This window comes from Ammodytes marinus (genome assembly GCF_949987685.1).
Source record: "Ammodytes marinus genome assembly, chromosome: 7".
In the NCBI taxonomy this organism is placed as follows: Eukaryota; Metazoa; Chordata; class Actinopteri; order Uranoscopiformes; family Ammodytidae; genus Ammodytes; species Ammodytes marinus.
This window is the reverse complement of record NC_137211.1, coordinates 25,225,940-25,252,248: the sequence shown is the minus strand read 5'-3', so window position 1 is coordinate 25,252,248 and position 26,309 is coordinate 25,225,940. Positions and strand designations below refer to the sequence as shown.

The window sequence follows — 26,309 nt, the reverse complement described above, 5'->3', positions numbered from 1 at the left end:
ACCTCCAGCTCCACGGACCACAGCGGGTAGATGCCAACTCTCCAGGCCGACGGAGAGACGGGGGAGCCTGGGGGAAGGTGTCGGGCGGTGCCGGCAGACCTGGATCTGGCCACATAGCCGGAACGAGGGAGAGAGAGAGAGAAGAAGAAGAAGTAGTAGAAGAAGGGAATACGCACTCGTGAGACAGAATAGGCAGAGGTGTGGAAAGGAGTGGGGAGAGAGACAGAGAAAAGGAAGAGACTACTAAATGGCTGCACCGCTACCGGGCTTCACCCCGCTCCTGCTCTCGTCTCTGGCACTCCACCTGCTTTTTCTCTCCCTACTCGGCCCTTTGTTCGCCCTCGCCCCGGGGACGGTGAATACTACAGGAGGGGCTTCCAACCCGTGGACCCCGGGCCACTGCTACGGAGACGCCGGTAAAGAAGTGAGCCAGCAACGGCAACAGAGCGGGCAAGCAGGGGGGGAGTCGCCGAGCTGGAATATACGCCCAAGCAGGTGGACCGTAGAGCGGATACAGACTGAGGGATGCTCTGGAGTAAAGACCGCACGGGGGACGCTCAGAGGAAGTCACCGGGATGGGGAGAGGGGGACACGGAAGGAGAGACTTAAAGGAGTCGGGACGTTTTGGGAACCATCATCTCCCCCTCTCCACCCAGGTACTAGGAGCAGGTCGAGCTCTGATGGCGTCGGCGCAGGGAAGGGAGTGGAGCGAGGGAGGAGAGTGAGGGGTAAGGGCGTTGTTTCTCCACCCGCCTCACCTGCTTTTTCCTCGCCGGTTCATAATGGCAAAAAACGGTCAGTACAAAGGACTACCAGAGCGTGCGCGCAATGGTGTCCGAAGGCGTCGAGGGGGAGGCCACACCTCGCCAAACGTGTCGGAGCCTTTGTGCACGCCTCTGGCCTGTGCGGGCCACCCGGAAGTGTAAAAGGGAGGAGAAGGGGTGAGGTGTCGAAGGAGAGGGCTCGTGAGGTGAGGATGCTCTTTGCCACATGGTGCCCTCTGGTACACGGGCTTTTCTACTGGTGTAGCCCTGTCAAACAAGCAGCCCTCTCCCCGGTCAACATCCCATCACCTGGCCCTTTGCCAACCGGTTGCTCCTGTTGCATTCGTCCTCTTTTTGGATACAATTCACCATGCACTGGGGCTCCAAACAACGCCTTTAAATTGCATTCCAATTTCACCAACAATGCAGAGTGTATCAAGGGATCATTGCTGGACTACATGTGTCAGTTTTCAGCTTGTAGTGCATCCCAGACATGCGACACAGACAGCCCTACAGATCAGCTGAATCTATCCAACAGCAACAGCAGCGGGGCTTCGGGTGCCTACGGGGACTTAGCCAGAGTGGACAGAAGGGCTGGTAATTGTTCTCATTTGGGCAGGCACAATGTTATCGATCCCACCAGCAGTTGCAGTAAGGAGGGGGGTGATGATGGCTGTTTGACTGCGTGCATTAGGAGTGAGGGGAGGAAGAGGGGGAGAAGGAATGAGGGAGATGTGGAGAAAGGTGAGGAAGCATACAGATGTAGCGCACCGGCCGTGATTAACCCCAATACCAGGGCACACCCATCAGACTGTTATGACCCCACAGTCAGTGACGCGAAGGCAAGGTATTACCACGACATAATTATGGATAAGGATGAGAGAAGAGAGGGAAAAGAGAGAATGGGAGGAGGGAGGAACCAAGCTACCAAGCACAATACCCTATGTAATTATCCGGATAATTATATGGCTGATAATGAGCTTGGGCAGAGGCAATCAGCAGCAGCAGAAAGAGGGCCGAGTAGTCAAACCTGGGATGAACGTGAGGAGGTTCCCGGTGGTTGTTTGAACCGAGTAGCATTGGGGGATGGTTATTTAGCCGAGTTTATGGGCCCGGAGGGAGGCATAGCTCAGAAGAAGGTCCCCATCCAATTTACCCCCAGCAGCAGTAGCAGCACAGAGTCGCCCGAACAACGTTTTCCATCCGGCACAAAACGCGCAAACGTAAAATCATATCCCTTTCTCAATATGTTCACTCAAACAAGAACAGGCGATTGTGCAGAAAGTGTAAAACCGATCTGCCTGTACGCTGAGAAAGTGAACGCAACTTCAGAGGCAGAGTCTGCTGCCGGTGACTCAGGCTTTTTCTCCTCGCCTGCAAAGTTTCCCGTTATATCCAGCGGCGTCGCGTCAGCCTCCAGCACCACTTCTCGCTCTGCACACTTCTCGGAAATGAACCTGACCGCGTGGCAGAATGACTCACGTTCAATCCAATTAGCCTCTGTGGAGGACATGATTTCAGCACCGCGGACAGCTCCCCTCGACTCCCAGCGCGTGTTATTGTGGAGCAAATTTAACATTAACAGCAATAATAACAACAACAACAACAAAGAAGGGGAGGATAGCAAGGAGATCAATGCATATAGTCATGAATCTGAGATAGAGAAATCACCCTGGCATGGCCAGACAGAGAAGCGAGACATGTGGGAGAGCGCACTGCGAGAGATGGTGCACGCGGGTTGTGCTGGCGGCGGCGTTTCCGCCGACTGTTCTGACACCAAGATTCAAGGGGACGGTGAGCATACGCCATTTAAACCCGGTAAGCAAGTGCCATTGGAGCCCGAAGGTGTCAGACAGTCAGAGAGGCGGCAGATGGGGGCCGAGGGAGAAAGGGAGAGGGAGAAGGAGGGAGAGGGCTCGGAGGGCTCCGCTGCTGCTGTTGCTGCTGCTGCCTCTGTTGGGGGAGGGACATTACAGGTGGGGGCGGGCCGCGGGAGACAGGCGCGGCTGATGGGAGGGAGAGCAGAACCAGCAGGGAAAGAGCAAAGGGAGGAGTGGGAGAGGGAGAAGGGAACAACAAAGACAAGCCAGGCAGAGAAGAGAGAGCCAGAGGGTCAGGGTAGGGGCAGTAGCACCACCACCACCACCACACAGTCAGATAGCGAAAGAGAGAAGAAAGAGAGCCACACTGATGAAAGCCATGAGGTAGGAGAGGGGGATGAGAGGCACAGTACAGGAGGGGAGAGGAGTCTGGAGCGACTGATAATAGTAGCAGATGATGAAACCCCACAGGGAGACAGGGGAAGGAAGATTCTGATACCGTGGCCTCGCTCTCGACGTGCAGCCAACAGACACCCCCACTTTGCCCAGTATAACTACCAAGTGCAAGTAGCCGAGAACCAGCCCCCCGGCACCTCAGTCATCATCATGACTGCTGTAGACCCAGACCCGGGAGATGCAGGCAGGGTGAGCTACTCCATGGCCCCACTGATGAACAGCAGATCGTCCGACTACTTCCACATCCACCCAGACACAGGTCTTATCACCACCACTCAGATCCTAGACAGAGAGCACATGGATCTGCATTACTTCCGGGTCACAGGGACCGATTTTGGCTCCTCCCGCCTCTCGGGCACCACGATGGTGGCCATTACAGTTGCAGATCGAAACGATCACCCCCCTATATTCGAGCAGACTGAATACAGGGAGACCATCAGGGAGAACGTAGAGGAGGGTTATCCCATCCTACAGCTGAGAGCGACAGACTTAGACTCCCCGTCCAATGCCAATATCCGGTACCGCTTTATCGGTGACACTGCTGTCATTGCACGTGCAGCCTTTGAGATTGACCCACGCTCCGGCCTCATCACAACCCGTGGGGCGGTGGACCGGGAGTTAAACGAGCACTTCACTCTCCTGGTGGAGGCCAGCGATCAGGGCAAGGAACCTGGACCGCGCTCGGTTACCGTTAAGGTTTTCATCACAGTTCTGGATGAGAACGACAATGTGCCGCAGTTCAGTGAAAAGCGCTACGTGGTGGCAGTGAGGGAGGACGTAAGGCCTCACTCTGAAATCCTGCGTGTGAGCGCCACAGACCGAGACAAGGACAGTAACGCTGCCGTTCACTATAACATCATCAGCGGTAACAGCCGGGGACAGTTTAACATCGACAGCGTCACTGGGGAGATCCAGGTTGTGGCACCACTGGACTATGAGTCAGAACGGGAGTATACGCTCCGTGTTCGTGCCCAGGACAATGGCCGGCCGCCTCTCTCCAACAACACCGGTATTGTCAGCGTACAGGTGACGGATGTCAATGACAACCCACCCATCTTTGTATCAACACCATTCCAGGCATCTGTGCTCGAAAGTGCCCCGATCGGTAGTTCCATCCTCCACATTCAGGCCATCGATACCGATTCTGCTGATAATGCCCGTCTGGAGTACAGGTTAACCGGCACCAGCCCTGACACGCCATTCGTCATCAATGCTGCAACCGGCTGGGTCACTGTGAAGACCATGCTCGACCGAGAATCCGTAGAGCACTATTTCTTTGGCGTGGAGGCCAGGGATTATGGGATGCCACCTCTCTCTGCTACTGCCAGCGTAACAATTACGGTCATGGATGTTAACGACAACCGCCCTGAGTTCCTCCAAAAGGAGTACTATGCTCGCCTGAATGAGGACGCTTCGGTCGGCACCAGTGTTATGGTTGTCACTGCTGTGGACCGAGATGTCAACAGTGCGGTGACCTATCAGATAACAGGAGGCAACACCAGAAACCGCTTCTCCATCAGCACAGCAGGAGGGTCTGGACTCCTCTCACTATCCCTCCCATTGGACTACAAACAGGAGCGCCGTTACGTTCTTACAGTCACCGCCTCGGACCGCACACTCCACGACACCTGTCAGGTTCATGTCAACATCACAGATGCCAACACACATAGGCCTGTGTTCCAGAGCGCCCACTACTCTATCAGTGTGAATGAGGACCAACCCCATGGCAGCACTGTGGTTGTGATCAGTGCCACCGATGACGATGTCGGCGAAAATGCTCGAATCACGTACCTCCTGGAGGACAACATCCCACAGTTTCGCATCGACTCATCCACAGGGGCCATAACGCTCCAGGCAGAGCTGGACTATGAGGACCAGATGACCTACACTTTGGCTATCACCGCCAAAGACAACGGCATACCACAGAAATCAGACACTACATATGTCGAGGTGAACGTGAACGATGTGAACGACAATGCCCCTCAGTTCCTCAGCCCCAGATATCAGGGATCAGTGAGTGAAGACGCCCCTCCATTCACCAGTGTCCTCCAGATCTCAGCCACTGACCGTGATGCGCACGCCAACGGACGCGTGCAGTACACTTTCCAAAATGGCGAGGACGGGGATGGAGACTTTACCATTGAACCTACGTCTGGCATCGTCCGAACCGTTCGCCGATTGGACCGTGAAAGCGTTCCGTTCTATGAGCTCACAGCCTATGCCGTTGACCGCGGGGTGCCTCCTCAGCGAACCCCCGTCCACATCCAGGTGACGGTTCTGGACGTGAATGACAATGCCCCTGTCTTCCCTGCCGATGACTTTGAGGTTCTGGTGAAGGAAAACAGTGCAGTGGGCTCGGTGGTGGCCCAGATCACAGCAGCTGACCCGGACGAGGGCGCCAACGCTCAGATCATGTACCAAATCGTGGAGGGCAACATCCCTGAGATCTTCCAGATGGACATCTTCTCGGGGGAGCTCACCTCACTCATTGATCTCGACTATGAGGCCCTCAATGAGTATGTCATAGTAGTCCAGGCCACGTCTGCACCTCTGGTCAGCCGAGCCACCGTGCGGATCCGCCTGGTGGACCAGAATGACAACAGGCCCACTCTGCAGGACTTTCAAATCATTTTCAACAACTTCGTGTCCAACCGCTCCAACAGCTTCCCCAGCGGGGTCATTGGGAGAGTGCCCGCCCACGATCCAGACGTGTCAGACAGGCTGTACTACACCATCGACCGCGGGAACGAGCTTCACCTGCTGCTCCTCAATCACACCAGTGGGGAGATCCGACTGAGCCGAAAACTGGATAACAACAGGCCCCTGGTGGCCCCCATGCTGATCACCGTCACAGGTAAGAGGCCGTGAAGGGAAAAGGGGGAGGAAGGATGGAAGTGTGTGTGTGTGTGTGTGTGTGTGTGTGTGTGTGTGTGTGTGTGTGTGTGTGTGTGTGTGTGTGTGTGTGTGTGTGTGTGTGTGTGTGTGTGTGTGTGTGTGTGTGTGTGTGTGTGTGTGTGTGTGTGTGTGTGTGTGTGTGTGTGTGTGTGTGTGTGTGTGTGTGTGTGTGTGTGTGTGTGTGTGTGTGTGTGTGTGTGTGTGTGTGTGTGTGTGTGTGTGTGTGTGTGTGTGTGTGTGTGTGTGTGTGTGTGAAGTCAGTTTTTGGATACCCTGTGGCTTTAATTACAGTAATTCTGTGAAGATAAGGACTCAGACTGAGAGTGGGAGTGATAAGACTGGATGACATTTGGTTGAGATCCACCATTGCTTTTACCTTCATCTTCTGTCTCTTTGTTGTGTGAGGAAATGAGGAATTATCTGGTCTTCTAGAATACACAAGAAGCCGAGCGAGAAAAATTGGTTTTCTCTCACGTGTTTTCTCAGACATCTGCTAGATGTACACTAGTCCCAGAAGGAGAAGGCTCTTGGGAGAAATTGTGTGTGCATAGGAGTTATGAGAGAAATATAGATGGTGACAGAGCGGTAACTCTATTTAGATTTACCTGAAAGCATGTCAACGTAGATGCTGCATGGCTAAGCAGGGCTTGCAAAGTGTAAAGAAGTTGAGAAGAACAGTTGAAAAAGATTCCAAGAAAAAAGGCAAGCAGGATGATCAGTGTGGATTTTTTCTGACAGTAGCATACATAGCCCGGAAGAGAGTAAACATGTGTGACGAGAAACTGATTTAATGAAGCTATCTATTAATATTTGATAACTGTGCAATTATTCTGAGTTTTTTAATATAACATTTTCATATCAGACAGTGTGTTAGCAGAGTATTAAATATCTTATTTTGTGCAACTGTTGTAGAGCAATTGTTTTATTTGGGGCATGCCGGCAATGACAGGTTTGAGAGCTGTGTAGTTGAGTATCGATCGGTATCCCAGCACCCAACCCGTTTGATTGACAGGTGATCTAGGCTAAGTGCTGTCCAAGTTGCAATGGCAATTTTTGTCAAATAAAGGAAATCTATTGAGTAGGAAAAACAAGCAAGCACACAAGACAGACTGTCACTTGCCGTTGAATATTGCACAAAATGGTATCAATAGTTCCTTAACTTAATACATTTCCTAATGAAATAGGACAATGCCTTAGGAAATAATGTTTCAAATGATATTTTTGCTCTATATTAAATGTATATTTAAGCTTTTTTTGTTGTACAGTATTTAGATGTATTTTATTGTTTTTTCACGTGCACTTCTAGGCTTTGGTCTTATGATAAATGCTCCCTAAGCTTTCCATGCTTCTTTGCCGTCAATGTCAATCAAAGCCATATGAAAATGAATAAGGAAGAAAAATCCAAAGGCAGCACTGTTGCTTTGAAGGCTTTGTACTCTGTAGGAAAGCTTTAACGGAAAAGGAGCACTGGCTTAAGAGTGTGTGTGACCTGCTTCCCTATTTACACTGCCCTTTTAAACCAGCCTGACTGTTCATCATGCAGGTTTATACATATTCGTTTTGACGTCATTTTGGATTTCCAGTGAGTGATAGAGAGAAAATGAGTGTGGTAAGGACTAAAAGGGTGCACAAGGTACTCATCAAGTGAGTTATCATGATAGATAGAGTGATTGAGAGAGTAAACAACAGGGTTAAGGTTGTGACTGAAGGAGGTCAATGTGTTTGAATGCGTGTCCAATGTGAGACAGTGGCGTGACTTGGGCAAATAGAGTAGAAAGGCACTGAGTAAACAAGTGAGTGAGTGAACAAATTGGTTTACACATTACACATTTAGTTGTGAAGAAAATAATGATGATCACACGACTGATAGAGTGTAACATGTGTAAGAGAGGAAATGAGTGTGTGAGCAAACAGGTGAGTGGGCGGATAAGCAAGTGATGGAGTGAGTATACACAGTAAGCACCATAATGGGCTGCATGAGTGAATGAAGGCAGAAGCTATACTGAGTAAGTGAAGTGAGGGCGTTTACTCAAAGAGGGACCCATAGTGACTGAATAAATGAGCGTTTCAGTGAGTAAAGGAGAGTAAAAACATTAGTGATCAAACTATATTGCTTCAAATACCAAGGCGGTGCAGTGCAAATGAAGTGTTTTGTAATGTAGGAGTTAGCATTTTCCAAGTTCTTTTGAACAATCTGATGTACAAATGTATCTGTCGACTGAATGATTCTTATAATTATCATGCTGTTGTCAAAGCCTTATCTATGTACTGTACAATACCAGTCACCAATGTGGAAAATTGGTATAATTGCCTTTTTAAAACTTGTATGTATGTTGTATGTCTTTTAAATGGACATTAGTTGCTCCAATAAATCTGATTGATTATCATATGAGAGAGCGCATGAGCGATCAAATGGCCAATACAGTGAACATATACATAAGCGAATGAGTGAACAGAGAAGTGGTTGCGCAACTTGGTTAACAGATGACTAAATGAAAGACCGAGAGAACAAATGAGGGATTTAATAAGGGCATCAGTGAATCAGTGAATGAGTGAATGGGCAAGCAATCAGGCAAACTTAACACATGTTGTCTTTACATGGGTGTGTGCTTATTTGTGTCACTCATGAAACCATATGTATGTATACTTGTGAGTGCCAACCTTTGTACCCTTGAGCCTCTTCAAATGTGCATTCAGCTCGGTTGAACCAGACATGAAGATTCATTTCCAATTTTTCCCACTTGCTCTCCCTTACATGCCTTCTTACTCTCCCTCTCTTTCTCTCTCTCTCTCTCTCTGGCTCTCTCTCTCGTTCTTTTTCTCTCGTTCTCTGTTTCTACACGATTTGACAGTTATGAGATTATAATAAAACAACAGTGCGCGAGCTGAGAGTCAGGCTTGGAGCAAAGCTGTCATTTCCATTGTGCGCCGCTGTGTGTTATCTGCGACTACCCTTCCCTCCTCTAACCGTCACTTCCTTCCCCTCCTTTATTCTACCCATCCTTGTATGGGTGGATGGATTATTTAGCTTCTGGTTTTCTTCCTCTCTCTCTTCCTTCGACCCGGTCTCTACCCTGTTGTTTGTTTTCCATCCGTCTCTCTTCGGACTCTTCCCTTTCCCTCAATCCTTCCCTGTAATCCTCTCATATAACTCTCACGGGCTGCTTCTCTTCCGCTGCATCCTCTGTTCAACTCTGCTCTCTCCTTCCTCCACTCTGGTGTCTTGTGTGTGTGTGTGTGTGTGTGTGTGTGTGTGTGTGTGTGTGTGTTTCATTATCTGAACTCAAGTTCCTGAATATGTTGTGTATTTGTTTGTGTGTGTTTTCCCACTGGCAGGCGTGTGTGTGTGTTCGAGCAATGGTCTCTTGTGGCAGAGAGATTTCTCGGTGTGTGCGTGCTTGTGCATGACTTGTTTGCACATAGTAGTCCTGTCAGCATGTGTGTTTGTGTGTGTGTGTGTGTGTGTGTGTGTGTGTGTGTGTTTGTGTGTGTGTGTGTGTGTGTGTTTATGTGTGTGTGTACTCTCAGGTGGCTTCAAAGCATTGCGCTTGAGAGTGTATTCATGTCTTTTCAATGAATAATATCTATGCATGCCAGAGAGTGCTGGCCTGGGACTGCACTCCTCTCTTTCTCTGCATGACTTACTTCCTCAGTCTTTCTCACTTTCCTCTTTCACGTTCTCTCTTGTCTCCCTTTCTCTCTCCTACTCTCCATATCATCTTTCCCTCTCCTTCTCCATACGACTGCTAGTTTAATGCTATTGATTCTGTAAATAATTCCCATATTTATAGTGCAGAGATTAGACACTACACATTTGTGTTGGTGTTTGCCAACAGTTTAAGCTCATACGCGTGCACACACACACACACACACACACACACACACACACACACACACACACACACACACACACACACACACACACACACACACACTGACACACTAACACACACACACCAGCTTGCACAAATTTCCATTCACACCCTTGTAACTGGCTTAAGGGTCAGTTGGTAGAGGCAAGTAAAAAAAAAAAAAATCTAGTTAGCTTGGCACCCCGAACGCAAAGCATCAGCCCAAGGTGCCCTTTGGCAGAGCAACCCCCTCACATTGCTACTGTGGCCGGCAGGCAGCAAAAGACTGCTGCAGTTGTGTTGGCCAGCTCCCAGTTGGGAAAGTGTGTAGCAGCAGTTTGAATGTTGAGCAGGGAACATGAGCCTAGATAGTCTTCCCTGGGTAGATGAAGGTTGAAACAAAGACTCTGTGGTGTCTTATTATTCTGGTCAATCTGCTTTATTTCACCAGCAGTTATTTGACGTGTGACATGTGTAAATGATATTAAGGATGGTGTTATTACATTTAACTGCTTTACTTTCAGGACCCCTGGTATTGTGCACGCTGGCTTGCTGTCATGTTATTAGTAACACCTGCGCTTTGCTTTTGAGAAGTAAAAAGGCCTGCTGTGAAAACAGGTCTATTGGCAGTGAATGCCCCAAAACAGTCTGACAGAGAAAGATATTTTTGCTGCCAAGACAATTGTCTCAATCTGGGTGCATGAAATATCTCTCTGCCATTGCCAACAACGTTACACACTTCTGCTATTAGAGTTAAGTGTAGCTTTGAAACCACGGACAAATTTATATGGCAGATCTCAGAAGCAACACATACTCCTAATTGACAGTTGTCCGAAATATGGCTCGCATGTGTGTCACTGTTCTCATTCTGATTCTGATAAGATTCACGTTTAGTCAAAGCGGCATACATAAAAAAATTTAGGCCACATCTGGGAGAAGAAGGAATCTAAAAAATCACCCATTATGCAGTAAGTGTTAGTGAGTTAGTGCTTATTAACAAATCCAGTGGATATGGAGCAACATTAGCATTCATTAGGTGTTGCCTTTGTGTCCACCTGAACACATGTAGGTCAATCGTTAACCCTCTTTGTAGCTCTGGTTTCATTTCCACTATACTTCCAAAGGAAAATACTTGCTACATGTGCTGTTCTGTTCAATGGTCAGGTCTTGTGCAGTGGGTTTATCTTCTGCTGGAAGCCAGGTTGATGTGAGACTGAACCAAACGGTAAATGTGCTTTAGAAATAAAACAATGAACAGCTCTTTAAGGGGTTGTGAAAAATATAACACCTTTCTCCATGCATACTACACAGATCCACTGTTTATATTGATTAGTTGAGCTCTATAAAGATCGCCAAAGACTCCAGAGTGACAAAGTGCAGTTGTAGGCCTCAGCAGTTTGTTGGTGCTAAGTGGGCTACTGTTACAGCAATATGGCTTCATTGCTCATGAATGTCACCTTTTCAAATACATTTAAAGGGCTTGGTAGGTACAGAGCAATTAATTAGATAAAGTGTTGGTAATACAAAAAAATTCACACGCTGGCACTTGTTTGCAGGTGTTAGTGAATAAAATAGCGAGAATTTCGCAGATCTTTTGAAACATCCGATGAAACAAATCCAGATTAGGCAAGCTGAACATACAGCTGTTATTTTCTCTTCACTAATTTGAATTAACCCATTGATGACGGCTGCTGCGCGATGCCACATTGGCTCTCCTGCCTGATGCTGCGTCGCGCAGCATTATTACTTTATCTAATTTTCATGGCATTCCCAGCATAGAATGCACTGTCATTGGTTCAAATACACATGAGGTGGGTTTTGTTGATTTTTTGAAGACCACGTGACCACCCAAAAGTTGTGTGGTTTGCCGAAAATCATGTCAATCAAAAAAATAAAAAAATAAAACAAAATAATAAAAAAAATACGCCAGCTATGTCGGCGACAGAACAGTTAGTGGCGTTTGGTGCGCAGAATCAAGGTCTACTATAGACTACTGACGAAAATCACACAACACATTGCATCTATTTATTAACAATATTTAATAATTTTCTAATTCATTTAATTTTGACGATTTTTAGAAATATTTGTTGGTTTGTAAGCGCTAAGGGAGCATGTTTAAATAAAACCTGTGAACCTTAACTTTTAAATGTATTTTATTTCATGTTTCTATGTGCTACACAGGCTTAGATATTAAGGTTTTGGTAGACTTGACAATTCGTACAATTTTTTCAGAAAACCCTCAGGCATTAAGGACATGCATCCTAGATTGCCATAGTCATCAATGGGTTAAGGGCCCCACACTGGTTTACTATTTGCCGTTGCTGCCTGTGACATAGGGTCAGTGCACCATGGCATGAATACACTCTCAGTACATATAGGTCATTGCACTGATGTTAACTGGAGCCTTACGCACTAAGCTGATGCTGCATGTATAAGACAGCTGATGCATTAGATACATGAGCATTGTCCTTATTCAGATAATAATGTGGTTTTGACATTACATAACAAGCGTGGAGGTAAAATGAGGCAAATGTGTGCGTTAATCTCTTGTTTTTTTTATTTTTGTTGCTGATGTCATGGTTCCGACCCATTTTTTCTGTATTTCTGTGATCTATCTATTGCCTTTCTGCTATGTATTTATGTTATGCTACAGCAAAGAAAGAGAAGAATGTATTTCAGGGCATATAAAGAAAAGAGGACACAGAACAGAAAGTAGATGTCATGGACCAATTTTACTGTCATGTAGTGATGAAAACATGGTTTGCCCCCTGGAGCCCCTGGAAGCACCCCAGGCTTAGTCTCAGCACCACAACAAAGTGGTTTTATATAATAGCCCTTTGGAAAGCTGTGTGTGTTACCACCCGTCCTCCTCCTCTCTGTCTCTGTCTCTCTCTCTCTTTCTCTCTCTCTCTCTCTCTCTCACTGTCTCCCTTTCTCTCTTTCTCCCTCTCTCTCTCTCTGTATTGATTTGACCAGTCAGAGATTTCACAGGCTGCCACAGCTTTAGAGCGGGGGCAATGGATGTTTTCCGCATCTTAAACCAGTGGTAATATAAACAGCACTCTGCAGGCTACAATGCCTATACTGTGACGCATCTTTAATCTCAAAATGTATACATCTAGTCTAAGTAGTTTCAAATGCACAGATGAATCATCATATTATATCTTTATGCTCTTTCTACAGAGCTATTACTGCACTTACAACAACAGCTAGTGCTTTTTAGAGTAACACTATTAAAGTTGGAGTCAGCGACTCTGGAGAACGATTGTTGTCAAATTCACTTTTTGTCAAGATCAGTGAATATTGTCTCACAATCCACTAGCTGTGCTGTTTTTTGTGCGCTGAAAAAAAAGCTGGTGTTAATACACAGCCTAGGCTCTGTAAACAGGGATGTAACCAAAGTGGCCCAGACGTCATCTGCTATCGATAGGCTTTTTGCTATGAAAATACAGGTATAATGTTTTTTTAGTTAGGACTGTAGCAAGTGTGACAATAATCCTGTCAATATTTAAATAGGTGTTGAAGCCAAATGCTTATCAAAGCCAAAGTATAAGCCGATCAATAGCTTATCGGTAGCGTTGTTGCTAGCTACAATGGGTCAGTCTGAGCCTCTTTGTTTACATACCCATTAACAGAGCTTAGCTGGTGTATTAACACCGGATTCTGTTTCAGTGCACACATAGTATACAGCTATCAGATCGTGAGGAGATATTCATAGTTGTTTGGGTAAAATGGATTTTTACAACATGCGTTTTCACTAGAGTAGCACTACAATTATTACATGGAGTGATGCCTTTTGGAACATATAAACACGTTCGTCTTCCATCGTGGTTGAACTGTTCCTTAGCATAATCCGATCCTCACTACCTCCTCTCTCTGTGCGACACACTTGATATGTGCTAATCGCCATCACATTATGCGACAAAAAGAAACCGCTTCAAAAAGTGGGCTTAAACCCAAAGCTTCAGGAGCATACAAGCACTTAGGCCTACCACTCATTTAGCAAGCACCATGACCTACATATAGCCTGCAGTCCATACAGGCCAAGCATACTATAAAGAAACTTTTAGCAGCCCATTAGAATCCATTAGACGTACTCCATACATCTTCGGCCTGTCGTGTGGCAAGATCCATTTACCACCCCGCGAGGAGTTGAATGGCTGAGGTCTAGCAGAGGAGCTGGTGGACTTTGACACAGTTCTTTTCTCTCATAGGGACTGATGGCCAGATGGCAGGTCCGTCCGCTGGATGATTAGTGTCATGTAGTAACCATGACACGGGCCCGGGGATCGAACTTACGACCTCGACATGTTTTTTTTTACATTGACCAATATATGACCTCTTTTTCATAACTGCATACATATTTAGGCTAAACTCAACAGCTGGGCGGTGTTGCAATAGCAATTACAAAGGGGTTTCGTATGAGATTTTAGTAATTTTTAATCAGTGTGAGATCCAGTGTGCCCCTGATCAAGCTTTTGCTGTAGGGACATGCATTAATCTGATTTGCGCTGTTTGTTTGTATAAGCTCCATAAGGGCAGAAGTTATTTAGGTGGTGGGTGGGTAAGGGGGCCTTAGTCTGTCTAACATTATGACACATTGATATAGTGAGTTGTTGAAAATGCAAGGCTTGTATTACAAGGAAACTGTGATGTGTGCTTTAGTAAATGGCCTCTGTTATGTTATGCATGTATTTTTCTTGGGGCCTAAAGGAATTGGGGTGCTGAGTTAAAAGTGCTAATAAGGTGTCCATTTCCCAGCTTTTATAAGATGTGTTAGACTTGCATTGCGTCTCTGTTTAGAGTAAATGTCAAGTTAAATTTGTGTTCCCTAGAGCCGTGCACTAGTCATCTAGGAATCTCGGGACTGCTCTGTGAAAAATACACACACACTCACACACACACACACACACACACACACACACACACACACACACACACACACACACACACACACACACACACACACACACACACACACACACACACACACACACACACACACACACACACACACACACACACACTGTCCCTTTCCCTGAGATAACAATGTAGTTTGAGTGACAGGGTGACTGAGGTGAAATAGTGATATATAAAGGCACCATTATGCACAGGGCAGGTCACGTTGAACATTCACAGTCATGGTGAGCTCGACTGTCACAAGGGAATATTTTCACCTACGTTTTCAGGGCGTTGAGAGCATAACACATTCATGAGGGATTTGCATGGGGCTGGGAAGTCAAGTCAAGTCAATTTATGTGTCACAAATAGCAATTTGCTACAGTGGAGATTTACATTGTGTACAGCATAATACTCCCACTGTCCATATTACTTGATTCATCTAGGGAAACTCCCCCATATTCAACATCAGCTGTCATCAAATTGGTAGGACCTGAGCCACATGACCAACTTTCCACCATGGAGAGAGACAGACAGATCTAAGAGGGAGAGAGAGAGAGAGAGAAAAAGAGAGAAAGAGAGAGAGACAGGAAAACATGCCGTAAAGAGGTTAAATCTGCTGGACTATGAACCAGTCGTGAATCCTGGCACCGACAGCGAGGAGAGAGAGTCTGGTCCCAGGGCGACAGATGGCCCTGCACAGAAAAACCTGAGTGAAAGAGAGGAAACTAGGGATAGAGAGAGAGAGAGAGAGAGAGAGAGAGAGAGGCAAACATAGCCTGGCAGCTTGAGGGAGATAAAATAACAGAGGCTTAGAGAAATGCATGCATATCATACATTAGCCTACAGATCTATTTTTTATTTCTTCATTAGCAGGGCACATATGGATTTTAATTTGAATTTATTGGATTAAGGATAGCCTTTTGAGATGCAGCATCTCAGTCTCAAGGGGGTCCTATGGACACAGATACAAAAATGCTGCCACATGACGTACACACAAGGGAAACAAAGTTACATAACAGATTAACATTATGAACAAAAACAAACAAATACATCCAGCTTGCTCATCTCCTCCCACCCACACCCCCAGTCTTTAAATGTACAAAATAATAAACTAAAGAATATAGAAATGAGCTTATAAATTAAATGTATAAAAAGAAGGATCCTGATTATAATAGCAAAATTAAAAGCATCAACATGATGTTATATGAGAAAAATAATGATGTCCTGAAGCAGAGGATAGAGGTAATAATGGTTAGATAATTGATACAGTAACGGTTGAGGTAACAGGCCGCTGTAGATTAACCTTCTGTGAGGGTGTTTTCATACCCTTACCTCGAATCATTTGCGTTTAGCTCCACTGAGTTTCATTCTTGAGGCTTTTTGATCACATACAGCCTAAACTTTTCGTTGTGAAAGCAGAACCAAAGTTCTCCAAACGGCTCTTGTGAAGCCTGACAGAGAAAGTCATAAAACTTGCAGCACGTATCACAGAGCTGTATTTTGCAGGTTGAATATGGTTCCTGCGCTGACAGCATATCCAGCCTCCGCAATGCATTCAACTCTGGCAAAAGTTCAAATGAAATATGCAAACTCTTGATAGGAAGAGTTTCATAGCAATTTCTTTTTTTAAAGATTTTCTCGAATAGTATTATAATTGTTTGTGATAAATAAGTGGTAATTAAATAGTATTAAATATAGCCCACATGTAAAGGATTTTTTTCTTTGTATCTTTGCTACACTGCATGACATTTCTGGATGATTTGGTCATTTCTTTGTTTCATTGCTCAGGAAGGCTAACAATTCTCCATTACATTTTGTTCCACATTAGCCGTCTGAAACACCCATGGCTGGATGAGATTCCAAAAATAACCAAATACTGGGTGACGTTTAAGCCGAGACAAAGGCACCAAATGAGGGAGAGAGAGAGAGAAAAAAAACTGCTTCTGGGACACAGTATTATGCAATGAGGCATTATGTAAGACATCAGGAGGCATTTTCTCAAAACTTTGTCCTTTATCCAAGAAACTTTAATTATGAAAACAGCCTGGAGTTTGAGGATATTTGGTCAAGTCGGAGGCAAAAAAACCTTATCTGCGAGCTAAAGCTTATTCCAAGCCCTATAGGAACACATTACTACTTCAAGTGCATGACAGAGTCCGCAGCTGACAAGCAAGCAGAGTTTATTACCCAGAGGCCAGGTCCCCTGACCTTTCAAGATATCAAAGTGCCAAGTGCAGAATGTTCATAAATGGCATTTTTAATGATTTGTTTACGATGGTCTGAGGCTAAATGAAAATGTGTTCAGACACTGGGGTGAGAGTGTGAGGGGAAAAATGAGTAAAGATCACCATCAACAGACTTGATCCTGCCTCTAATCCTGCCTCTGTGCTCTTATGTTTTAACTGTGTGACAACGGGTTTGGATTTGATGAGTCTGCTGGTGCCTTTAGGATTACTTGTATAGCTGTAATGCTTTGGGAAAACTAAAAAGCGAAAAATATGCTTTTCAGGAGAAATCAGGGCTTATTTGACATGTAAAAAGTCAGTGGCTGGATCCTCTGAAATTCCATAGCCAGTGGAAGGCGGTAACCATTTGTGTGGATATGTATGACACATGTATGAATCCAGGGAGTTCATGTCACTTGTTAACGCGTCCACTCATAGACTTGAAGAATGTCACTTGACTTTTGATTAGTAATACAAGGTAGCTATCTGAACTCAGGAGGTCATGATAAACTGGGGAATATAAGTGAAATACATTTAGATTTTGACTAGTTTTGTGGACTTGTTCGCCATTGATCTGGTGCATTATAATCACCACGGGAGATTCCTTTTAATTTATTTTTAATGAGTTTGTGAACTGTGAGGGGAAAATGTCTCACTGCTTTTTTTCAACTGCTGCTGCTTTTAATTGGTAGGTAATTGTAACAGCGTTGATTCTCTCTCTCTCTCTCTCTCTCTCTCTCTGGGTCTGCTTGGAACTATCGCAAAATGACTTGCATAAAAAAAACCTGGATTAAATCAGGACAGCTGTGTGTGACTAAAGGAATGAATATTGGATGTACCCTGATGTTAACCGGCTGTGTGGTCACACCTGGAACATTTTCCATTTGGTTAGGTTTTTCCATGTGGAGTGGGGCATGGCTGAGGGAAATCGGAAGCTTGTGTTGTATAGTGTTACTGTAAAGTTGTCTCGTTTACTGGAGAGGAAGAAGAGTTATCACCAAAACAAGTCATACAAAATCCAAATCAGGGGCAATCAAGGTTGGTTTTAAAATAAAAAGGCCTTTAATTAATTTGGCAAAACATTAAAAGTACCACGACCTGGGTTGGCCTGAGCCTTCTTTTGGGTCTTGTTAACTATTTGATTTGAAAAAGAGTTATAAAGTCAGCACAACCAACAACAACAACTCATGACTTGTATCAGTGAAGAGTGCATCCATGTTCATTGCTGTCGCCTATCCAGATCATAGGGCTTGATAATGTAATAGACACATTGATTTTTGCCGTTAACCAAATCATTACATATCACAATTTCTTTTGAGGCTTTGCCATTTGTGGAATGGTTTCCAACATTTCCATTACTCCCTTTATGTTGTGAACACTACTATTTGCAATTAAAACGCCATTACATTGGGTGCATGTGCATGTTTCTGCTTGACTGGCTTTCAAAGGTAAAAGCATCACAAGAGTCCTATTTGCTTCCACACACCGTACAGAGCAGACCATTACTGCAGCAGTGTTACACCGCCCCACTGGAGCGATTGTTTGTAGAATGTAGCTGTGGGGATCTTTTCAGGTGACAGGAGGCTCTGGCAGTGATGGGAGCCATGAAAGCCGCTACACATACAGCCTGTCTCAGGTGCGGCAGTGACAGGAGTGTCAGCACACAATGTTATATGCTCCAAAATACCACATTATTTCACTGAAAAACATCTCGCGGCAGACAAGACAGAGCCCTATTTGCGGACAAAAAGTTCCTTCTTTTTGCATGAATAATACACAAATGTGTTGTTGTGCTTCCCAGTCACACAATTGTAACGTCTCTGCGGTTGTACATTGGATAGAAACCACTAACCACAGTAGCAGCAGAAGAGCCATAGTGAATATAGAAAACAAATACACGGCAGAGGAGCAGGACGTGTGCTGCTACAAACAGCTGCTAACTGATCAGGCCAGAGTGTGGATTTATGCACACTGTGGATTTGTCCATAAGTAGAATGGACACTCGGGTGTGTGTGTGTAAACGTGATATGGGCTAAAAGTGAGTCTTTACAAGCGAGAGTGTTCAGAGAGTTAAGTGTATCTGGTTTAATGTAAAGGATTAGGGCTTCTGTTTTAAAAGGCTGGTTTAAACCATTATGTTGCTGTGCCTGTGCGCCTGTGTGTGTGCGTGTGTGTGTGCGTGTGTGTGTGTGTGTGTGTGTGCGTGTGTGTGTGTGTGTGTGTGTGTGTGTGTGTGTGTGTGTGTGTGTGTGTGTGTGTGTGTGTGTGTTGCTTCTTTTTTTTCTCTGTTCTACTTTGCACCGAGTACAATGAGTGCCCAGACCTCAGGGGCAGTAAAGGCTTTAAAAAACAAACAGAGCGCAGAAATCAGCTGTCAAGCCAGCGCCTGGGCTGTGTGTGTGTGTGTGTGTGTGTGTTCATGTGTGTGTGTGTTTGTTTGTGTGTTTTGCAATGATGTGTTCAAAATATTGTTAACGCTTGTACAATTTTATGAGCATTAATGTTTGGTCTGTGTCTCTCCGCATCTATCCATTTACTCATTCATTTGTGTATGAGCGCCACTTTGGATGTTTACACTTTCTCTCTCTCTCTCTCTCTCTCTCTCTCTCTCTCTCTCTCTCTCTCTCTCTCTCTCTCTCTCTCTCTCTCTCTCTCTCTCTCTCTCGGGGTTGTGGCGGACATTACTTTTAGGTGACTGTGCATCAGAGAGTCCATTGTGTATTTCCGTGCGTTTGAAAAGGGTGGCGTTTGTTCAGCGGCTACCTTTTTCTCTTTTTTTTTCCTGACCTGTGAGCACTCCTCACTTATTTGTTACCAAGCGTTTTGAAAATTCAACCTTCTCATGTATTTTATTAGGACTTTTTCTTTCTGGAGGACATTGAACACAGAGGACAGGCAGGGAAAGGCCAGACAAAGGGCTGTGAGAACACAGTGTGAAATGGGATTTACACCCATGCGATTGTGGGTACATGCCCTGCGAGCTAATGGGCTGAAGGCACCATGACTGGGTTTAGTGTGTTTCAGAGAAGCAGCACAGGCTTTTGTTCGCCCATAAATCCAATTGAACTGTTTTGGGGTTTTTGCATGCTCGTTGTTATGTATCTCCCCTTTTGGGCTTTTTTTACCCTTTTAATCCCAACTCCTTATAGAGAGTGCTGTTAGTTTGGGTCAGACTCTAAACCATGGCAGTGGCAATTGTTGACAGTATGGGTTTGAACTGCTCACCCCAACGATGTTATCCCGTACAAAACTAAGCAACACAGAAACCTATGATCCCCATTCAAAACTAATTGAAATCAAAATGAATGTCTATTGGTAAATGATGCGGTTTGATAAACTCCTCCCATGGTAGCAGAGGAAAGCTGCATCTTCACCTTAAACATGTAGATGATAGTCAACCACGACTGCCTTGAACCCTCATTTATATTTCACTGTAACCACAACTGGACAACAACATAATTGTATAGACTACTGTACGTACTGCCCAATAGTTTTTAGTTAATAAGCAATCAATGTTCTTTACCATTTTGTACCAACATAAAAACAAATCAGACAGTAACTATACTAAACGATATACATCAAACTGCAACTGTTGAAGAACATTGCAAAGCAAACGTCACAGGATAAAGATAAATATTCCTTAAAAATGTAGTGCTTCTTCTTCATCATCAGGCTGACAACTTGCTTCTGACCTGATTGCACCTAGTTATCATTGACTGTACATTCAATTCAGTTGTTTCTCAGCACGAAGATCCTGAAAAGATAACACTTTAGCTTTCATCATTTTGAAATCCCAGACTTCCTTCACAAACCACCTGACCAGTGTCTCTAAACCTTTGGGTTGCTTTAACTCTGTGACTTTCTTTCTTCCTTCCTCAAATGACTTTTCTTTTTGACCCATCCTCCTGCCCGGTAATGCAGCTTTTAAAAGAGCTTCTGGGGGCTGTTTTCAGCTCCGGCAGTGGGCTTCTTTAGTACCCTACTTTGCAGACTACATCCGCCTGGATTTCCAGGAAGCGAGCTCAGGACGCCCTGACATTCGAGAAGCTATGAGTGTGTTATTAGTCAGGCTACCTGGCACGGAGAGATAGCACTGAACTCTCTCAACCCTTTGAAAACGCTGGAGACAGCCACAAAGCACCTCGCTGATCAGAGGCCAGCCTCTCTCTCATCATGACGTATTGATGTTCACGCATCCATAGGACCTCCCCGATGATTCCAGATCAGTGTGTTTATTCTTAGAGGCTTTATATGCGCCAGCCCCTCAAGCTCTCGTCCCACTTTGAAGCATGTACATAGGAAAAAAGGGGGGAAAACTTTTGGCTCGATGCCCACAGGAGACGTGAAAAGCCTTGCAGATGCGTAGCCGTCCGAGTTGTTTACGAAATGCTTTGTTTTTCCTGCTGCGCTATGGATACCAAAATAACCTCCCATTTGTGGAGTTTGGAGGTTATTAATCTTTTATTGTTTCATTTGACGATAAAGTAAAGGAGAAAGTGGGGAAGGAGAAAGGGGCCATGCATTAGTGATGGCTTCCTGGCTTATTGGAAAAGTTCTGTGGACAACATCTACCCCACTCGCCTCTCACCGGGATTCAAAAATAATATCACAGTTCCTCAAAAGTCACTTCCTATTCCGCTGAGATAGACCAACATGATTCTGGATCCAGCTCTGGTTCAGGATATGAAGGGTTTGCACTTTAAATGACACCATCAGCCCCGTAAGGAAGGTTTTTTCATATTGTCAGACCAAATGATTGACACCTCAGGTTCCTGTAAACCCGTGTGGAGATTAAAAGGATTGTAGTTGACCTATGTCCATGAACTCAGTGGATTCTCTCTGTTTATTGAGTGCCAGTGGTCCATCATATAGAATTTAACCTTTTTTTATGACATTTATGGTTCAGCATTTTGGGGCTAATACCTTTAAATGAGACTTTTTTCAATTGGCTCTGATGTGGCAGATTAAGGGTAGAAATATATCCATAACTTTATAATAATTATGTCCATCAATAAATCATTGGAGTTGTATTCTAATCTATATGATACAGCGGTGTTAGACCATTACTGACTTACTAGTTACTTACTATTTATTCGAATTTAGATTTGACAGTCTGTAATGAACATTTAGTTGAGCTTATGAGGTTATCTGAAGTTTTGTTTGAAAATGTTATTCTTTAAGTGGGATATGCACAGCAGGAAACATTATAATGAGGCTAAGTGTTGGTAACAGATATTTCAAGACATTCCCATGCTGTTGGGTCAATCCTCTATTGGGAAACTACTGCACAAAACTTTAAAAAAAATTACCTTGCAGAAAGGTTGGAACATGGTCTTATTGGCTCAGAGTTTTTGTGTTTCCAGTAGAACTGTAATTATCACGTCAGGGCAGGGACCTGTGTTAAATTCATAGCTGCCCTCAGACAAGGAGGAGGGTTAGTCATCGACCCGGGCGGACTGAAAATGGAAAAGAGTTCGGTGGCCCTAATTTCCCGACTTGCCATTAAGCTTGAAGTGTTGTCTTTCTTTCCTATTGAGAGCCTCCAAATGGCTTTTTATGTGGAGGGGTTGAGTGAAGAGCCCTGTGTCGATGCAGGTCGGCCAAATTAGCTGAGCCGCAGCCACGCAGAGAAGCCAAATGAAGATATATTTTACTGTGCAATGTTTCCTTGTGCACCAGGTTTGTATTCAAATGTTAATGGCTGCCTGGGGCAAAATCACCTCGGATGGCTGATACATTGTGTGTGTGTGTGTGTGTGTGTGTGTGTGTGTGTGTGTGTGTGTGTGTGTGTTAAACAGTGTCAGGGCAAACAGGCATGGATATTTAGTTGCACCATTTCCCAAAAGTTACCAGTTTTGTTGAGATGTCAAATCTTCCTGTCTGAGTGTCACAGTTGTCCCCTGTGGGCCACTGGAGGGGCTTCGCGGGAGCCTTTGACTTATTCAGTGTGCCTGGCAGGGGAAAAACACTGTCAAACTCAAGTCTACGGCAAGCTACATGGGAACTGGCACAAGGAACAGGTTGTCAAAAAAAAAGAAACCTTGGTAAAGACGAGGCAGAGATGAAAAATACCGCAAGATCTTCTAGCAGGGAATACAGCATGTACTATTAAAGTTCGTTTTTTTGTTCACCCTTTTGAAATAAACCAAGCCTTAGAGGTATATGCAGTGTATACTCTCCAGTTTGAACAATATCAATTAAATCAAAGTACTGCCGAACAAAGCCATAGTGGAAAGAATAATGCATAATGTAATTTTGAGTTCATTCCAAATCATATGTAATCTAACTTCCTGAATAAGATGTGTGTGTCTGTGTGTTACTGGTAATTACATGAATGTAGTCTAGCTGGATCCTTTTTAACAGTCTCAGTGCTAAGATAAATTAATCTCCTCCTATAGCTCCTGCTTTCATATTTACTGTATATAGACATGAGACTGTGTCATATGTCACAAAGTGTGTAACTACTCCTTTAACGTGACTCATATTTAGGGTATGTCCTTGGGTTAGCCATGTAGGTATGTAAAGAGTTAAGGGCCAGTGAATGCATCGTGTCAATCTTGGTCCTCACAAGTGTAGTGTGTTTTAGCTGTACAGAAATATGTTTGAGTGAAAGTGGGTATTTGTGATGGGAGTTGGTGTTTGTAAAATGATCTGGTCCTATGCTCACAGCAGATTATCCCGGGTCTTTTCATAGATCTCTGTCTCATTTCAATGACAATAGGAGATCAGCATCAATTACTGCTGCGTATTTGCATTGTGATCCAGAGAGCTGATAACAGAGCTGGCTTTTAGCCTCAGCAGACCGGGTGACATTTACTTAATACCTTACACTCCATCCATCCATCCATCCATCCATCCATCCATCCATCCATCCATCCATCCATCCATCCATCCATCCATCCATCCATCCATCCATCCATCCATCCGTCCATCCGTCCATCCATCCATCTATCCATCATTTTCTCCATAATGAATCCATTCCAGTGTTTTCTGTTTATTTTACTGTGGGAGTTTTTTCTCCTCTGCCACTCCTTCCCCTGGCTGTTCATTTCTTATGATGGGCTCTGGATTTGAGGGCTCTGGATTTGAGTGTGTGTGTGTGTGTGTGTGTGCGTGTTTCTGTGTGCGTGTGCGTGTGCGCATGTGTGTTGGAGGTCAGTGGGGAGTGAGGCTCCTCATAATCCGGTAATCAAACCAGCTGCCATTCCGCCCCAACCCCCCATGCCTCCTTCTCTTTTCTCTCCATCCCTCTCCGTCTCTTTCTCCATTTATTCACCATTTCCTCTCTCTGAATTGTTTCGTCTTCATACTGTATTTCTGTATCCGCCTGCTGCCTTTACCTCAAATATTTTTCGCAGTTTATTTCTTCTCTATCTGTAGTAAATAATAATCACAAACTACGCATTGTTTCTTTTGTCTCTCCTTCCTTTAAAACCTTTTTTGCCTGATTCTTTCTCTCCCTATCACCTTTCTGTCTGCTTTTATTTTGGAAACACTTCATGTCGACAGCAAATGTGTAATCAATTCTAAATGAGGGAAATCAATTGATTCATTTGACCTACTTTAACCATTTATGGAATTCTACAACAATAGAATGATATTTATTATAGTATGAGCAAAGGTGAACATCAATAATCAATAGATTATCAACCGGTATTAAAAGGAGTAGATAACTATTATTATCTTTTCCATTGATCCCTGGTTAAATGCCCCTTTTCCCTTTCTCATATTTCTTTTCTCTTGTTTCCTTTATGGTCTCCTTTGCTTTTTTCTAGTTTTTTAATAAACCTCCATTGCTCTCCTTCACCCTCCGTTGCCTCTCTGTTCTTCCCCACATCCTCCCTCTGTCTCTTTCACCCCTCACCCTCCATCCACAACTGCCATGCTCCCTTCTTTCCTCCTTTTGCCATGCTGTTTTTGCATCAAGACTCACTCACGTATAACGTACTTACTCGTTTCCATGCTCTTGGACAGTTAGTGCAGATGCAGGAAATTGCCTCCTCATGCTGTTGTGCTGGTTGTGTGCCAATTTGTATTCCATTTTAAAGCTATAGACCAGCCAGCTTGTTGTACCAAATTGCTTTACAGTTTACAATACAGCGCAGCACCGGATTGTCTCTCGGTGTAGATGAAACGTGTCCTGTGTCCGATGCCCAAACACATTTTTGTACTGTCTGTGAGGGTTTGACCTGCTGCCATTCACGTGAACTCATTTTGTAGGTGTAGTAGCCGGTTTCTGAGAAAAAAAAGGAGCGCTCTGTTGAATTTGAATGTGAGGAGACAGGGTGGGAGATGAGAATGATGTTTCCATCTCTCTCCCTCTGTCTTTGTGTGGCATTTTCAATCACGTGTACTACAAGACTTGAAATAAACTTCCAGGCTACAGACCAACAAATATAACTCAGTTTCCTCTTTATTACTTGAGCATATGACCGAAAAACAGCGCAATCTTTATTATCAGTGGTGTGATGGATTTCAGAAAATGACCATGCCATCCGATGCCTGCTAATGACAAGTACATAGCTAATGAAGAAGCTCCTAAATTCAGGTTCTAATTACAGTACATCATACGAGAGCCCGACCCTGCTAATACAGACCTCCACTCAGACGTGTCTGCTAAGCCAGAGGATTCATTTGAGTTCTCAACAGTCCCTCAGCCCCTCCCAACTAGTGCGTTATAAAACACAGATTTAATGAAAACATATGTTGGGGCAGTGTTGTGTTCAAGCTAGTTCATTGTTGTCATTTTATTTGAATGACAGATGTTCCACCCTGATATTTTCCACTGCACTCAAAGGCTGGACAGGCTAAATTTGGCCCGAATGCTACCTGCATTTTGATGTGTAATGCTTATGTTTTAGGAAACTCATATGCACTTGGTATATTTGTGTCTCAAACATTACAAGATCGATGGGACACATTTCAGTATTTAACCAATACCATGTAAAACACCATCTTTCCCATAAGCTCAATCAAGTGCGTTGGTATAGTCTCTAACCACTCCCTATCACTTCTGTCCAGTTTATGATCATCACATCACACTTCCTGGAATTGGAAAAAAAAACGTTGCCAGTGAAAGTAATCACAAAGAAATTCTGTTTCCTGCACAACTTGTTTGGCAGTATCTTTCTCTCAATTGTGAACAACACACTGAATTATTGAACATTAGGTCTGGCTGAAAACAGACTTGTGTGTATGTGCGTTCGTGCTGTTCCTGTCTTGAGAACGCAGTGTTTTTCGACTATAAAAAGCTTCAAGGGAGTTTGTTTTCTTCAATAGCAAACATATTCTTAGTCTTATAAGACTTAAAGTTAGCAGACTTTTATATCACATATCATGTTCTCTGTTTGAAACAAAGCAGTTTTAATAACGATCCTGTATTCACCTCATTATTCT

The 26,309-nt window shown here is 44.5% G+C and overlaps 1 protein-coding gene across 1 annotated transcript in view; it reads left to right on the top strand.

The window, feature by feature from the left end:
• Window positions 1-247: 247 nt before the first annotated feature.
• celsr3 (cadherin, EGF LAG seven-pass G-type receptor 3) overlaps window positions 248-26,309 on the top strand; it is a gene marked incomplete at both ends in the record, with an annotated part of 103,104 nt that continues 77,042 nt past the window's right edge. Inside the window, one exon of the mRNA XM_080030764.1 lies at window positions 248-5,894. Within this exon, the coding sequence (XP_079886890.1) occupies window positions 248-5,894 (5,647 nt within the window). The remainder of the gene's footprint in view (window positions 5,895-26,309) is intronic.